The sequence below is a fragment of the Oncorhynchus clarkii genome, chromosome 9 (assembly GCF_045791955.1).
Source record: "Oncorhynchus clarkii lewisi isolate Uvic-CL-2024 chromosome 9, UVic_Ocla_1.0, whole genome shotgun sequence".
Lineage (NCBI taxonomy): Eukaryota > Metazoa > Chordata > Actinopteri > Salmoniformes > Salmonidae > Oncorhynchus > Oncorhynchus clarkii.
In genome coordinates, this window is record NC_092155.1 from 26017035 (window position 1) to 26035001 (window position 17967).

The window sequence follows — 17967 nt, forward strand, 5'->3', positions numbered from 1 at the left end:
GTCTCCTCCTGCTCGGTGTACGCTCAGAGCAAGGCTCCTAGACACCTGCCTAGAGGGAAGTTACATCCCCTCCCCGCTCCACAACGGCCGTGGTCGCCGACCTTCCCCCGTCTCAGGGGAACACCACAATCCTGGTTGTTGTGGATCGGTTTTCTAAGTCCTGCCATCTCATCCCGTTGCCCGGTCTCCCTACGGCCCTACAGACTGAGGAGGCCCTGTTTACCCACGTCTTCCGGCATTACGGGGTGCCTGAGGACATCGTTTCGGGGTCCCCAGTTCACGTCCAGAGTTTGGAGGGCGTTTATGGAGCATCTGGGGGTGTTCGCACCGGGGGACCGGGTCTGGCTCTCGACCCGAAACTTGCCCCTCTGCCTGCCCTGCCCGAAGCTGGGGCCGCAGTGTGTGGGCCATTTAAAGTCCTGAGGAGGATAAACAAGGTGTGTTATAGGTTACAACTTCCTTCTTACTATCGTATTAACCCCTCGTTTCATGTGTCTCTCCTCAGGCCAGTGGTAGCTGGTCCCCTGCAGGAAGGTGAGTTGCCGGAGGTCCCTCCACCCCCTCCGCCCCCCTCTGGACATCGAGGGGTCCCCGGGTGAGGGGCCTACAGTACCTCGTGGACTTGGTGGGGTACGGTCCGGAGGAGAGGTGCTGGGTACCGGTGGAGGACATCTTGGATCCATCACTACTGAGGGAGTTCCACCGCCTCCATCCGGATCGCCCTGCGCCTTGCCCTCCGGGTCGCCCTCGAGCCCGACGGCGGCGCGCTGCAGGAGCCGCGCGTCAGGGGCGGGGTACTGTCACAACTTCCACCGACTTCCAACTTCCAACTTCCCTGCCTGTTCAGGCGGTGCTCGGCGCTCGTCGTCGCCGGTCTACTAGCTGCCACCGATCCCCTTTTCCTTTTCTCTTCTCTGTTAGTCTAGGTTGGTTGCATGTTATGTTCACTGTCTGTTTGGTGCCCAGTTTTGGGTTGGACATATTTGTTTTCGCCTGTTGTTTTTGGCGTTACTTTTGGATACCGTAATAAAGTTTGGTTTCCCCCATTATCCTCTGCTCTCTGCGATTGACTCTGCACCCACCACTCCTGGCTGTGTGACAGTTATGGGGTATTGTGTGTAGGTCAGTCACACAAAATCTCAAGTACAGGCTTCATATCAGCATGGCCTTTTGGAATATTCACTAACACTGATATGGCAGAAGCACATTTTAGATAACAGCCATAATGATGACACTCCTACTCTGTCATTGTAATGATGTATCTATTAAGATACCTAATTAGGAGCTCTGCATAGCATGACATGAATGCGCTGTAGATATGGTAAGGATATATTTCATGAACCTTTAATAATGCTGTTTGGACCTGTCATAACATGTTCATGAAATGCTTATAGATGTGTAATAAATGCGTTATGGATATGTAGTCAGAGTAAATCGTTACTGTAGCATCATGAGAAAATATTGAGCATCTCAACTTGTTAAGTAGGCCTACCTTTGGCAAAGAGGTTCTGTTTGTGTGTTCAGCTGTGACAAGGGAATGCTGTGGAGGCTGTGTTAATAAAACTGCTTTGACTGTGAATCAGAGACGTAGGAGGTCAGAAGGTGTGTGCGTTGGAGTGCTATGTATGAATCACTTAGAACTCTTGTTGAAAAGCTGAGGGTCACTGAGTGCAGGAGGGACGAGGAGAATTATCACTCAGGGTTAGCTTTGGCCTCTCTCGACTCACGCATCCTCAATATAATAGAGAAGTGTCGCGGAGGAACTGTATGAGTCAATGCACTCTAACAACCCTTTCCTCTACTCATGTGATGTCTCATTATGTACACCGGCTTCAGGTCAGATATTCTTTCTCCATTGCGATATTCAATTTTGTCAAACACTTGTCAAGATAAGAATACAGCTAAAAACTGCACAGAAATGTGAAACGGTCATAGTGATCCAGCTCCATTGTGACTACAGACTTTAATCTGGATCCAGAAATGCACCTTTGAGAAAGTTCTGTATTATGTAATCCTGTTAAATAGTGTATCATCATATCAATGCAACACTGCTCAGTTTGTGGGCAAGCACCACGTTTTGTTGACATCAACAAGTCTACACTCTTAGAAAAAAGGGTCCCTAAAGGGTTCTTCGGCAGTCCCCATAAGAGAACCGTTTTTGGTCCCATGTAAAACCCCTTTTGGTTCCATGTAGAACGCTTTTGGTTCCATGTAGAACCCTCTGTGGAAAGGGTTCTACATGGACCTCCAAAGGGTTCTACCTGGGACCAAAAGGGTTCTTCAAAGGGTTCTCCTATGGGGACAGCCAAAGAACCACTTTAGGTTCTAGATTTTTCAAAGAGTGTAGACCAGGTCTCTCCAACAATGTTCCTGGAGAGCTACCCTCCTGCAGGTTTTCCCTCCAACCTCAATTTTAACTGAACTGTTTCAGTTTATCAACCAGATAATTATCAGAATCAGGTGCGCTAGATTAGGGTTGGAGCGAAAACCTACAGGACGGTAGCTCTTCAGGAACAGGGTTGGAGAGCCCTGGTGTAGACAGTAGTACAGTACAGTACACAGTTGATCTAACAAATAACCAATCAGTTAAACTGTTACAGTTTGTTATTTTGAAGCCAAGTGGATCGCCCTGCGAACCCAATGGCATGCATAGAGCTTTTGATGTTTGAGATGGTTTCATTTTGTTAGCTCGTAGGGCACAATGTTCTGAACTGATCCGGGGCCAGAAGCCATCAAGCCAAATACTCTGAGCCTGATGCTTTGTCACCCACAGGTCACTGCTCTGAGATCAGTTCAATGGACGTACTGCATTTCAAGGGTCAGAGCTCTATCATAATGGAGATGGAAAAAGCTATTCCAGAGGGTTTCTTAACCCTTCCGCTACTCCTCCCCTGTTCACTGTTTTTGTCCTCTATCACCAAAAAGTGCGTAGGTCAAGACACAAAGAACTGGTGGCCTTCACTGGCCTATGTCACTGCTTTAGACTGATTATAACACAGATTATAAAATCCTCTGGAAGGCTTTGTACATTTCCAGGGAGGTGGTAGACAAGTCATAACATGTGTTATGTAGTAACCCATCAGTATATCATTGACATGTTAACCAATGCATGCTGTGTTTGAGGCCTCAATGCTATGATAGATTGGTAACTCTCCTCCATACACTGTAGCTGGGCTTTTGATTTGTTTGACCACTGTGGTTAAAACGTGTCTGATTCTCCCATCACTCCCCTCTACCCAGAGAGAAGACAAAGAGCATGTGCTCTTGACCGCTCCCACAAGAGGTCGCCGTGTCTTGGAGCACTCCGCTCTCAGCCAGCACTGCAGGAGGTGATGGACGTGGAGGGAGTGTGCCTGGAGGAAGAGGAGGAGGAGAAGGTGAGGGAGGTCACCATCACCCATGGAGAGGACTCGGAGCTCAGCGTCAGTTTCCAAGGGTACGCGGCTGAGCTCCGGCAGTGCCAGAGTCGAATGAAGACCTCCCAGGTGCCCCTCAACACCCACGATCAATCAGAAGGGAACAAAGACTCCAAGACTGACATATACAAGGCCACCATTGTGTGAGCTCTGAGGCTGACCAACCCTCACCAGCACTTTCCAAGCTTGATTCATGGTCTGTTCAAACAGGAACTTACTTGATGAACAAGGGACTTTTACTGTAAAAAACTCTCGTTTTTCATGCCAGAACTGATGTATATGTATAATAATGCATGTATGGTGATAGATATTGTATTATTGATCATCACTGACTATGCCGTACTGTTTAGCAGGTATACATTTTCAAGAAGTAAAGAAAAGGAAAATAATTGCCAGTTAAAATTTATGAACAATTTGGTAATAAACTATTGTTTGGAAATGTATTAGGAGCTACCTTGTTTTAGATGGATGCTGATAATACAGGTACTGTAAAACAGGGGCTATAGAATTAAGCCTCTTTCAGGTAGGTTATAGGATTCACACATGTAGGAACATGAGAAACTCCTTGCAATTCTAGTGCACGTTACTGTATTATTCTGGTCACACACTGAGTGTAAAAAACATCATGAACACCTGCTCTTTCCATAATAATAGACTGACCAGATGAATCCAGGTGAAAGCTATGATCTCTTATTGACGTCACTTGTTCAATACATTTCAATCAGTGTAGATGAAGTGGATGATGCAGGTTAAAGAATGATTTTTAAGCCTTGAGACAATTGAGACATGGATTGTGTATGTGTACCATTCAGAGGGTGGATGGGTAAGACAAAATATTTAAGTGCCTTTGAACGGGGCATGGTAGTAGGTGCCAGGTGCCAGGTTTGTGTCAAGAACTGCAGGTGTTCTTAATATTTTGTACACTCAGTGTACACTGTTTCATGGTGAACAAAATATGATGCCTCTTTATGTCTGTACATTTGATCTATTATGGTCTGGCTTGATGTTTGGTTGTTCAAATTCCACTCAATAAACATTCCCACCTTTGTAATGCCAGAATGAAAGCCTCTGTCGTTAGTCACGTTGAAGGATTTTATTAAAGGCTCAATCTGGTATTTAAACAACCGCAACTGATGGGGGTATGACAGTAGAACTAACCCACTGGGCACAGACGTCAATTCAACGTCTATTCCATGTTGGTTCATCGTAATTCCATTGAAATTATGTGGAAACAGCTTGATTGAGCCAGTGTCTGCCCAGTCGAAAGCTCATGAGGCATTTATAAGTTATGTTCTTCAAGAATCAGTGGGGCTATATATCATTCATTTAAACGTCCAAAAATGGATGTACCAATCCAAGATGGCCCCTTTAATGATTAACTTAGTTTGAAATAAAAATTATTTGTAAGAATGCAAATCCTTGATACCCAACCAGCTCCAAACATAGATCTGTCAAAGCCATTGTCATTGGTCTTTAAGATATTCACATTGCAGAATTCTCCCAAGTGTGTTTTGTCTTCTTAAATCTGTTTGCCCAGTTGGTCAGAACGGTGGTCAGTTATTAAGAGTATTAGTAATTATAAGTGAACAATTTCTTCGAGTCACACATTATAAACCCATTTTAGACCAGTCTTGTCAGGAAGTCGTGTCTTGTCAGTAAGAATAATATATCTCCGAGTGTAGTTTACCATAGCAGGCATTTCAATTACTGCAATCTTTGAAAATTAGAGGCTTGGTTATGGGACAGGGGGTGTTCTTGCCACAGCACGCAGCACTTGGAATGTTTATGCATGGTTACCAAGCTATGAGAGGAGGGATCCGAAACCATCACCCGCCACCTCCTCCAAAAAGTTACTTTCCATTACATCAAAGATCAGCACTTTCAAGATCTTGCATGTTTAATCGTGGGCGTCTCGTAAGGGAAATTAGTTGCAATTCGATGTTTTGCGTAGAGTGATGGCCATAATCAAAAAGTAGGTCTAATGACGCATTTGATTTACTCAATAGAGTTTGCAGGGAACAGGCTCGCTCTTGCAGCATATCCCACGTTCTCCATGACCAAAAGCAGGCTGAGTTCTCTCGAATTGACAGATAAAACGTGACATTTATCTGACGAACCTGATTCAAGAAATCAACTTCAAATACTTTTGCGCACGATAACAGAGACTACATAACCCAAAATATTATGATGCTATACTTTGTGTTACTTTTCCTACCGTATGTCCTCAGTGTACGAACGGTAAGTGAAGCCATTTCTTGCAATTATAGCAGTTATTCTAGAGCGCAACAAGTGCACGGTTTGCGTTTGGATAGGCATATTTTGGCGTGCATAATTTGCCCCAAAAAGTAAACTAACCGTACATTACTTTAATACTGTTTTCACTTTGGTTCCAGCGAATGGTACTCCCAAGATATGAAACGTTTAGTGCAAGAAATGTGAACAGAAATAGTCATAAAGGTAATCATTACTATTCATATTATTATCATTACTATTAACATTATTATCATTACTTAACATTAACAACATACATTACCTGTTTAATTGACTACAGTTTTGTGCGTAGTCTTCACTATCCTGTTTCAATGTTGTTTATAAAATGTTGTTTGTATAATATGTTTACACAACTGTGCCATACAGCCCATCAACCAATTTACCAGTCAAGAACTCAATGATAATGACCTCTTTAGTAGATGGAGTTGGAATCCAGAATTATTCATCTTGTGTTGGCAAGGGTACACAATCTCTTTTCATAACAGAACAACGATTAGGCTGTCTAGGGGAATGATATAGTGCTGAGATCTATGCATCCCTTCTACTGTGCTTCCCTAGTAATATAACTTGATTGGGTCCTGGCAGGAGCCACTGTCAACCTCAAAAGATTAATTGTCTATCATATGCTGTGATCCCAAGCCATGGGAGAACACCTGCTTTCTCATATTCAAGTGGCCTCTATTTTGCCGCAAAGTGTTTTAGGGTTGGTATTGTTTCTACTTTCAATATTGATGTTGAACTGATCTTGTGCCGTAAACTTAATGAAATACAGATTTTTAAAAATGTTCTTGCGGAGAATGAGGAATTTATGACTAGAATATGTGTAAAATACAATATGTTCACAATATGTTCACTGATAACCATATGTATCTACCCCTGTTTCTGTGGATCCAGTCCTTACAGTAGAGGGGAAAGAATGTAAATTCCCATTCCGTCATGGAGGAAGCATTCACCATCACTGTATCACCATCAGCTTCTCCAGCTCTTGGTGAGTCCAGTGTCATCCATTTCAAGTGTCTCTTGGTCACTCTAGTATCCAATGTTTTAGAGACACAAACAACCACTTCAACCACACGCACATTCAGCATAACACTGCCACACATTTCCATTACTCAGATACACTATATATACAAAAGTATGTGGACACCCCTTCAAATGTGTGGATTTTGGGTATTTCAGGTGTATAAAATTGAGCACACTGCCATGCAATCTCCATACAGAAACATTGCCAGTGGAATGGCCTGAACTGCAGAGCTCAGTGACTTTCAACTTGGCACTGTCATAGGATATAGGATGCCACCTTTCCAACAAGTCAGTTCGTCAAATTTCTGCCCTGCTAGACCTGCCCCGGTCAATTGTAAGGGCTGTTATTGTGAAGTGAAAACGTCTTGGAGAAACAACGGCTCCGCCGCAAGATGGTAGGCCACACAAGCTCACAGAATGGGACCACCGAATGCTGAAGCGCATAGCGTGTAAAAATCCTCTGTCCTTTGTTGCAACACTCACTACGGAGTTCCAAACTGCCTCTGGAAGCAACATCAGCTCAATAACTGTTCGTCGGGAGATTCATGTAATGGGTTTCAATGGCCGAGCAGCTGCACACAAGCCTAATATCACCATGCGCAATGCCAAGTAGTGTAAAAGCTTGCCGCCATTGGACTCTGTGTGAGTGATGAGTCACACTTCACCATCTGGAAGTCCAATGGCCGAATCTGGGTGTGGCAGATGCCAGAAGAACGCTACTTGCCGAATGCATAGTGCCAACCTCAAAGTTTGGTGGAGGAGAAATAATGGTCTGGGGCTGTTTTTTATGGTTTGGCCTAGGCCCCTTAGTTCCAGTGAAGGGAAATATTAATGCTACAGCACACAATAACATTCTAGACGCTTCTGTGCTTCCAACTTTGTGGGAACAGTTTGGGGAAGGCCCTTTCCTGTCTCAGCATGACAATGCCGCTGTGCACAAAGCAAGTTCCATACAGAAATGTTTTGTTGAGATCGGTGTAGAAGAACTTGACTGGCCTGCACTGAGTCCTGACCTCAACCCCATCAAACACCTTTGGGATGAATTGGAATGGCCACTGCGAGCCAGGCCTAATCTCCCAACATCAGTGCCCGACCTCACTAATGCTCTTGTGGCTGAATGGAAGCAAGTCCCGGAAGCAATGTTCCAACGTCTAATGGAAAGCCTTCCCAGAAGAGTGGAGGCTGTTATAGCAGCGAAGGGGGGACCAACTCCATATTAATGCCCATGATTTTAGAATGAGATGTTCGATGAGCAGGTGTCCACATAGTTTTGGCCATGCAGTGTACCTCACTCTTGTACACACAAAGAAGTTTCCCAGTCATAGATTGGTGAGGTGAGACACCCACGCACACACACACACGAGAGCCACGTGAAAGCCATGCCGTGTCCACATCTCTAAGCATCTGTCATGGTCTAAACACACCAGCACATGCATGAAGAGACCACGACGCCTCTTCCCCCTCAGGAGGCTGAAAAGATTTGCCATGTGCCCGCAGATCCTCAAAAGGTTCTACAGCTGCACCATTGAGAGCATCTTGACTGGCTGCATCACCGCTTGGTATGGCAACTGCTTGGCATCCGACCCGCAAGGCGCTACAGCGGGTAGTGTGTACGGCCCAGTATATCACTGGGGCTGAGCTCCCTGCCATCCAGGACCTCTATACCAGGCGGTTTCCAGAGGAAGGCCCTAAAAATGGTCATAGACTGTTCTCTCTGCTACCGCACAGCAAACGATACCCATGCACCAAGTCTGGAACCAACAGGACCCTGAACAGCTTCTACCTCCAAGCCATAAGACTGCTATATAGTTAGTTAAAGAGTTGACCAAATAGCTACCCGGACTATCTGCATTGACCCTTTTTGCACTAACTTCTTTGACTAATCACATACGTGACTGTTACTGTTTATTATCTATCCTGTTGCCTAGTCATTTTATTCTTAGTTATATGTACATGTCTACCTCAATTACCTCGTACCCCTGCACATCGACTCAGTACTGGTGCCCCTTGTATATAGCCAAGTTATCGTTTCTCAATGTGTATCTATTATTACCTTTAATATCACGTGTTATAACTTTTATATTATTTCGGTATGTTCTTTCTCTCTTCATTGTCGGGAAGGGCCCGTAAGTAAGCATTTCACTGTAAGTCCACACCTGTTGTTTTCGAAGCATGTGACGAATACAACATGATTTGAAAACGTAACCACTGACAGACATACTAACCACTAACAGACATTCATTGAGACATGCATTTGCACTGTGACTGTCTCAAGACCCTATATTACTACAGTAAATATAAAGACTTAAACTTAATTATAGTCCTCATTAATCCATGTGGTATTGCCCTAAAAAGTAATGAGGTGACTGTATGCAAACTTCCACAACCTAATTGGGCTATCCTAAATGGCTTCATATGCCAACGCTAGTCAGCACTGCTAATTTATTCGCCAAAAACTGTCATAAATGCTAATGTCATGTTATAACATGTTTATGACACGGTTGCGCAGGTTTTATAACCCAGGTTTGAGTTAATGGTTTATAGTAATGACTGTTTCATGTCTCAGAACTAACTATTTACTTTCCACAAATTGTGACACAGCAAGATGCCTCACTGCCTTCTTGTGAAAACAACTAGACCACAGATCTGTGTCTCATAACCACAGAGCTGTTGGATAGGGAGTGCTATGACAAAGTCATCTGTGTGACTGCGCTGCAGCTGCAGAGTAAATCCACTCATGCTATGACAGGGCTGGTTGGCGTCTGCAAGTATGAACAACTAGGATGTAATTCAATATGAATCATGCTCTTGCCCTCTCCCACTCAGTCCTCAAGTAACAGCAAGTGCTCAGTGCTGGCTCATCTTAAACTCTGAGGGTTTTCGAGGGTGTGTGTGTGTGTGTATATATGTATACATGGTTGTGTAGGTGTCTGTATATGTGTGTGTGTGTGTGTGTGTGTGTGTGTGTGTGTGTGTGTGTGTGTGTGTGTGTGTGTGTGTGTGTGTGTGTGTGTGTGTGTGTGTGTGTGTGTGTGTGTGTGTGTGTGTGTGTGTGTGTGTGCGTGTGTGTGTGTGTCTGCTTATGAACTCAGCCACTGGGATCCCAGCTTGAGAGTCACTTTGATCTCAAAGTTTCTCCATTAGTTTCTCAAGGGATTTTGAAAGCCAAGTCTTTTGGTTTGGTGTATTGGGTGTAGTTACTGTATTTACTGTGTATACTGTGTATTTGGTCCCAAAAGGATGAAAGTGCAGGGCTCCTCAACTATTATGAAAGACAGTTAATAAGTATGGTATCAGTTTCAAACCCACTTCTTGTACTTACTGGAGATATGCAGGTTTCTGCGGAGTATCCTTATGGTTCTTAGTCAGGTGACTGATCGTGTTCAATGTGCTGTTGATTTGCTATCTGACTCCTTGATCTCAATGGCCAGGTTGAAACTGTTGCATGTGAGCTACAGGAATGTTTTTATTTCCGCATCATAGGTGTTCTCTGACGCACAACTTTGATCGGGACTTTCTCTGGGGATACTGTGCACCTGCGAACACTCAACCCATTGGTGAGAGGTCATTCTTGTAGAATCTGTGGACAAGACCTCATGATCTACAAAGTCTATGTTGTCTCTGTGTATTTATACGATCTTAAAGATACATTTCCTGCTATTTACGGTAGTGGCATGCATAAACATAATCTTTTTTAATCACTAGCTAGGTTTCCATCCAATTGTCTAACAGTGTTCAAATTAAACACACCAAAGTTGGTAAATACTTTATTCTGATGTTACTGAGGTAGCATGCTGTTTCTTTCTAATGTTTTCACTAATGTTCTCAGTTGTTGTGTTTTAGTGTTCGTCCACTCATCACGCAGATTCACAGACCCTTGTCAGGTGAATCCATGTCAAAATGGCGGCATCTGCACTCTGGTCCCCCGCAGACGCTCCTTCGAGTGCTCCTGTCCAGAGAGCTTCACTGGGAGGCACTGTGATCAGAGTGAGTAACTTCCAGTATCATACTTTCTATATGGACTTGTGTTTCAAAGCAGTTTCAATTAAACTAAACCAATTATACATTTTTAGGTTAGAGTCAAATGTCAATGGGGTTTTATTTCTCATTGCGGTATGACAAAGTGTGGGGTGGTAGAGAAACTGTTTTCCCTTTTGAGAAGTACCTTTAGTGCATTAACCCTTATCTTGCTCTTCACAATGCCAAACCCCTTCCACAAAACATACCCCCCTAACTCCTCATTGACATGTTCACTTCCTCCTCTTCTCACGTTTCACCCAACTACCTTTGATCTCTCTATTCTCCCCTTTGTCAGGGAAGTGTTATGAAACCATACACCTGAGATATTACGACATTGGAAAATCATGGGGAAGGATCTACCTTCGTAACGTGGAACGGTGCACATGTGTGGACGGGGAGATCTCCTGTGAGAGAGTCCGCTATACTGGTAAAATACATTCTTACTCAGATCCTTTGTTACTTTAGCTTCAGCCACTCTGTGCTTTTTTGTTGTTGTTGAAAATGAGAGTGGAACCTTAAGAGTTGATGAGGTGCTGTCCCTTGGCTTAGAAATTGGTCCCTGAATGGGCCCCTGAGTTGAGGGCCCCCTAAAACCTTTGGAGTATGAGGGCTTCTCTAGTTGAAAATCTTCCCATCCCAACATTCCTCAATCTCCCACACCTTTTGGATGATCAGATCTCTAGCCTCGACTGTGTTGCCAGGCATCTCACTGTATTCTCAATGCCTTAATGGTTGGGGGTGGTTCGGGCGAGCCTACCAGGCCTTGAGAAACCCTCTGAACTCCCACTCTCCTTTTGAGGCCCCTCAGAACGCGTGAGAGAAACCTCTCAGCCAAAAGATAAAGGTGCTTTCGTCTCTACGGTGGACGTTTGATGGGTGTTGAAAAGACACTTTGGAGAGCCCCTTGAACCAAACCTGTTTTGTTTTGTAATGGTATTAGGATTTTTACAAGGTTCTGCAAACAGATTTGATTTAGTGCTACCATTTCCTGCACCCCACCTCCCCAGCCTGTTATATATGCTATTCCCACTCATACTGCCCCCACATGGCCACTCCAAGAACAAAATCAGTCAACTACTGTACACCGACCGGTGTCTGTGTTTGTGAAAGCATTTCTTCCATTCTACTTTTGCAACCCTGAACCGTAAGTGCTCGACTACGTGGGTAATCTAATGCTTGTGTGTTTTGATCAAAGTTAACACGCTTTAATCACTGATGCAAGAACAGCTCCTGTGTTTATCATGCAGTAGCGGGAGGCAGGATAAAGGTGGTTGGAACTGATCCCAGTGCTGTGGTTTGTCATACTGTATTATACCTGATGTGTGTAACTGTCCTCAGTCTGCAGTGAGAACCCCTGTGAGAACGATGGTACGTGCCGACTCATCACAGCCACCAGGGAGGAGGTGTGTGCCTGCAGGCCTGGCTACAGTGGACCCTACTGTAGCATTGGTGAGTCCAACTGCTACATGCTAACACAGTCACTGTTCGATTTACATTGCTAGGTTAGCCTAGCTTAGCATAGCTGTAGTTTAGCATTACTGGTCTTAGCCAGAGGTCATACACTGGGATAGAGAAGACATTTTATGATGTTTATTCTGCTCTGTGACTACAAACATTTAGATAGTCCAATATAAATAAGGTAAACAGATAGACACGCACACACTCTCATAACACTTAAACACAGGAAACTGTGATATACATGGTATACTGTCTTATCCCCCACATCTCTTGTTGTTCAGCTCCGGAGGTGGAGTGCTATGACGACAAGGGCACAGACTTACCGTGGCGTGGTGGGCACCACTGTCTCTGGTGCCCGCTTTCTGCCGTGGAGTTCGTCCCCCTCAGGGGCTTGGGGGAAATCTCCTACTGCAGGCGTGTGTCCAGCATTAGGTTGTCTTCCTTTCTTTATTTCTACGTCTTTATTGACAACCAATCTGGCAACCCAAAACAAAAGCTGAAGTCTATGCTTCATGCCTGTCATGCCTGTCATGCCAGCACTATCTCACCACTATCATCCACCTCCCTCAATTTGTCTGGCCTTGATGGTAATATGGTCATTCACCTTCCCCTTTGTCTGGCCTTGGTGATATGGTCAATCACCTTCCCCTTTGTCTGGCCTTGGTGATATGGTCAATCACCTTCCCCTTTGTCTGGCCTTGGTGATATGGTCATTCACCTTCCCCTTTGTCTGGCCTTGGTGATATGGTCATTCACCTTCCCCTTTGTCTGGCCTTGGTGATATGGTCAATCACCTTCCCCTTTGTCTGGCCTTGGTGATATGGTCAATCACCTTCCCCTTTGTCTGGCCTTGATGGTAATATGGTCATTCACCTTCCCCTTTGTCTGGCCTTGGTGATATGGTCAATCACCTTCCCCTTTGTCTGGCCTTGGTGATATGGTCAATCACCTTCCCCTTTGTCTGGCCTTGGTGATATGGTCATTCACCTTCCCCTTTGTCTGGCCTTGGTGATATGGTCATTCACCTTCCCCTTTGTCTGGCCTTGGTGATATGGTCAATCACCTTCCCCTTTGTCTGGCCTTGGTGATATGGTCAATCACCTTCCCCTTTGTCTGGCCTTGATGGTAATATGGTCAATCACCTTCCCCTTTGTCTGGCCTTGATGGTAATATGGTCATTCACCTTCCCCTGTCTGTCTGGTCTTGATGCTGATATGGTAATTCTACCTGGTACAGACAGAAAAGGATGATCAATGATCAATGCAGGGCCCCACGTGGGCATGGGCCGCGTGCTTGGTCGGTAATTTCGGCCATGATTACTACAAGTTTAGATAGCTGGCTGGACTAATTTACCAATCTAGAAATGTTTTACTGACTATGGGAGAAATTGAGTGACTCAGTGAGTGACATAAGAAGAGGAAAACTGCTGATGCACTACCAAGTTTCAAAATGGCACCTTTTGTATTCTACCGTTCTAATTCTCAACAGTAAATTGAGACTGAGTTCCTTGAAAAAATGGTGTCCTCATACAGTGCCTTGCGAAAGTATTCGGCCCCCTTGAACTTTGCGACCTTTTGCCACATTTCAGGCTTCAAACATAAAGATATAAAACTGTATTTTTTTGTGAAGAATCAACAACAAGTGGGACACAATCATGAAGTGGAACGACATTTATTGGATATTTCAAACTTTTTTAACAAATCAAAAACTGAAAAATTGGGCGTGCAAAATTATTCAGCCCCCTTAAGTTAATACTTTGTAGCTCCACCTTTTGCTGTGATTACAGCTGTAAGTCGCTTGGGGTATGTCTCTATCAGTTTTGCACATCGAGAGACTGACATTTTTTCCCATTCCTCCTTGCAAAACAGCTCGAGCTCAGTGAGGTTGGATGGAGAGCATTTGTGAACAGCAGTTTTCAGTTCTTTCCACAGATTCTCGATTGGATTCAGGTCTGGACTTTGACTTGGCCATTCTAACACCTGGATATGTTTATTTTTGAACCATTCCATTGTAGATTTTGCTTTATGTTTTGGATCATTGTCTTGTTGGAAGACAAATCTCCGTCCCAGTCTCAGGTCTTTTGCAGACTCCATCAGGTTTTCTTCCAGAATGGTCCTGTATTTGGCTCCATCCATCTTCCCATCAATTTTAACCATCTTCCCTGTCCCTGCTGAAGAAAAGCAGGCCCAAACCATGATGCTGCCACCACCATGTTTGGCAGTGGGTATGGTGTGTTCAGGGTGATGAGCTGTGTTGCTTTTACGCCAAACATAACGTTTTGCATTGTTGCCAAAAAGTTCAATTTTGGTTTAATCTGACCAGAGCACCTTCTTCCACATGTTTGGTGTGTCTCCCAGGTGGCTTGTGGCAAACTTTAAACGACACTTTTTATGGATATCTTTAAGAAATGGCTTTCTTCTTGCCACTCTTCCATAAAGGCCAGATTTGTGCAATATACGACTGATTGTTGTCCTATGGACAGAGTCTCCCACCTCAGCTGTAGATCTCTGCAGTTCATCCAGAGTGATCATGGGCCTCTTGGCTGCATCTCTGATCAGTCTTCTCCTTGTATGAGCTGAAAGTTTAGAGGGACGGCCAGGTCTTGCTAGATTTGCAGTGGTCTGATACTCCTTCCATTTCAATAGTATCGCTTGCACAGTGCTCCTTGGGATGTTTAAAGCTTGGGAAATCTTTTTGTATCCAAATCCGGCTTTAAACTTCTTCACAACAGTATCTCGGACCTGCCTGGTGTGTTCCTTGTTCTTCATGATGCTCTCTGCGCTTTTAACGGACCTCTGAGACTATCACAGTGCAGGTGCATTTATACGGAGACTTGATTACACACAGGTGGATTGTATTTATCATCATTAGTCATTTAGGTCAACATTGGATCATTCAGAGATCCTCACTGAACTTCTGGAGAGAGTTTGCTGCACTGAAAGTAAAGGGGCTGAATAATTTTGCACGCCCAATTCTTCAGTTTTTGATTTGTTAAAAAAGTTTGAAATATCCAATAAATGTCGTTCCACTTCATGATTGTGTCCCACTTGTTGTTGATTCTTCACAAAAAAATACAGTTTTATATCTTTATGTTTGAAGCCTGAAATGTGGCAAAAGGTCGCAAAGTTCAAGGGGGCCGAATACTTTCGCAAGGCACTGTATGTAGCTACGGGCCTGAAAGTGCTATAATGGGGCATCGCAAAAGCAGCGGGTTTTTTAGGCGCTACGCTGGAAGGTTAGTTCTTCCCAGCGTGAAAAGAGCCGCAAGCCACTTGATCAAATATTTTCAGGTGTGAGCCGCGTGTCCAAATTCTTGAAAAAAGAACTCTGGTCTTGTCATATCACAAGGAATAACCTTGTTATAGGACTTCATTTAACGGATCGATTGATTATACCTTTGTGGATAAAGCTTACTTAAAAAAAAAAAACAGTGTTGAGTTACATGTCTCCAATGAACCTGCTTCAAATTATAGAGCTCGGCGAGTCTCTCTGATCCGTGAGGGGCTTTGTTTTTAATCAACGGTGAAATATGCATTTGGCAGTCTTCAATTTCTTCTCCCTTAAAACGTTTACTGTATTGTTATGAGCTATGAAGAGTTTGACAGCATTTTGAATCCCACCAGCAGCTGCTTCTCATTTAAGTAGAATAGAACATCCTCTCTCTTTATGTTCCCTCCAAAAATGTTGTTCTCCGCTTTCACAGAACTATGACAACCCCATGACACGACGCCTCCGTAACATTCAAAAGCACTCTGCAAACTTAATTAAAAAGCATCACTTTTTTAATTAAAAAAAATGTCTGCGTTAGGGATGAAAAATAAGCTTCTTGGAAATGTACTGCACTTACCTTCCCTGTGCCAGAAGAGAATGTTAACTTTACATAGGTACTGTTTCAGTAGAAAGTCAGGATAGTATCTTGACACATGTAGCCTGCTGTTTGAAGAGAATAGGTTAGATGAGAGGAAGTATGAGTCACTCAGAATCAACATGTCAAGGTTTGCCAAATGCTTCTGTAGTGACTGGGACAACTTGGCTCTGTTATATCGATGTCATGATGCCATGAGTATGCACAGAAAGCACATTCTTTGGCCAACCACTATTTCACCACTTTTGTTAATGTTAATTGTTGGGTGGCAAATTGTATGCAATTCTGAACTTCTGGGTAGTAGGTAGTAGTAGTAGCACTAGTAGTAGTAGTAGTTGTAGTAGTAGTAGTAGCACAAGTAGTAGTAGTAGTAGCAGTAGCACTAGTAGTAGTAGTAGTTGTAGTAGTAGTAGCACTAGTAGTAGTAGTAGTAGCACTAGTAGTAGTAGTAGTAGCACTAGTAGTAGTAGTAGCTGTAGTAGTAGCAGTAGTAGCACTACTGGTAGAAGTGTCAGTAGGATTATTCTTATTCTTATTAGTAGTAGTAGTAGTAGTAGTAGCACTAGTAGTAGTAGTAGTAGTACTAGTAGTAGTAGTAGTAGCACTAGTAGTAGTAGTAGTAGCACTACTAGTAGTAGTAGTAGTAGCACTAGTAGTAGTAGTCGCACTAGTAGTAGTAGTAGTAGCACTAGTAGTAGAAGTAGTAGCACTAGTAGTAGTAGTAGTAGCACCAGTAGTAGTAGTAGTAGCACCAGTAGTAGTAGTAGTAGCACTAGTAGTAGTAGTAGTAGCACTAGTAGTAGTAGTAGCAGTAGTAGTAGTAGCAGTAGTAGCACTACTAGTAGAAGTGTCAGTAGGATTATTATTATTATTAGTAGTAGCAGTAGTAGTAGTAGTAGTAGTAGTATTAGCACTAGTAGTAGCAGTAGTAGTAGTAGCAGTAGCACTAGTAGTAGAAGTAGTAGCACTAGTAGTAGTAGTAGTAGCACTAGTAGTAGTAGTAGTAGCACTAGTAGTAGTAGTAGTAGTAGTAGTAGCACTAGTAGTAGTAGTAGTAGTAGTAGTAGCAGCAGCAGTAGTAGTAGTCGTAGTAGCACTAGTAGTAGTAGTAGCAGCAGCAGTAGAAGTAGCACTACTACTAGTAGTAGTAGTAGCACTAGTAGTAGTAGTAGTAGGTACTAGTAAAAGTAGTAGTAGCACTAGTAGTAGTAGTAGTAGTAGCACTAGTAGTAGTAGTAGTAGCAGTAGCAGTAGTAGTAGTAGTAGCAGCAGTAGTAGTAGTAGTAGTAGTAGTAGCACTAGTGGTAGTAGTACTAGTAGTAATAGTAGCACTAGTGGTAGTAGTAGTAGTAGTAATAGTAGCAGTAGTAGTAGAAGTAGTAGCACTAGTAGTAGTAGTAGTAGTAGCACTAGTAGTAGTAGTAGTAGCACTAGTAGTAGTAGTAGTAGCACTAGTAGTAGAAGTAGTAGCACTAGTAGTAGTAGAAGTAGTAGCACTAGTAGTAGTAGTAGTCACACTAGTAGTAGTAGTAGTAGCACTAGTAGTAGAAGTAGTAGCACTAGTAGTAGTAGTAGTAGCACCAGTAGTAGTAGTAGTAGCACCAGTAGTAGTAGTAGTAGCACTAGTAGTAGTAGCAGTAGCACTAGTAGTAGTAGTAGTTGTAGTAGTAGTAGCACTAGTAGTAGTAGTAGTAGCACTAGTAGTAGTAGTAGTAGCACTAGTAGTAGTAGTAGCTGTAGTAGTAGCAGTAGTAGCACTACTGGTAGAAGTGTCAGTAGGATTATTCTTATTCTTATTAGTAGTAGTAGTAGTAGTAGTAGCACTAGTAGTAGTAGTAGTAGTACTAGTAGTAGTAGTAGTAGCACTAGTAGTAGTAGTAGTAGCACTACTAGTAGTAGTAGTAGTAGCACTAG

The 17967-nt window shown here is 43.4% G+C and overlaps 2 protein-coding genes across 2 annotated transcripts in view; both read left to right on the forward strand.

Annotated features, from left to right (window-relative positions):
- Positions 1–3693, forward strand: part of LOC139416135 (regulator of G-protein signaling 12-like) — a 74755-nt gene extending 71062 nt beyond the window's left edge. The window contains exon 18 of the mRNA XM_071164458.1: positions 3241–3693. Coding sequence (XP_071020559.1) covers positions 3241–3563 — 323 coding nt within the window. The 3' untranslated portion in view covers positions 3564–3693. The remainder of the gene's footprint in view (positions 1–3240) is intronic.
- A 1585-nt stretch (positions 3694–5278) lies between these two features.
- Positions 5279–17967, forward strand: part of LOC139417187 (hepatocyte growth factor activator-like) — a 20337-nt gene continuing 7648 nt past the window's right edge. Inside the window, exons 1-7 of the mRNA XM_071166431.1 lie at positions 5279–5654; positions 5810–5873; positions 6582–6675; positions 10194–10267; positions 10554–10697; positions 11026–11157; positions 12069–12179. Coding sequence (XP_071022532.1) covers positions 5601–5654; positions 5810–5873; positions 6582–6675; positions 10194–10267; positions 10554–10697; positions 11026–11157; positions 12069–12179 — 673 coding nt within the window. The 5' untranslated portion in view covers positions 5279–5600. The remainder of the gene's footprint in view (positions 5655–5809; positions 5874–6581; positions 6676–10193; positions 10268–10553; positions 10698–11025; positions 11158–12068; positions 12180–17967) is intronic.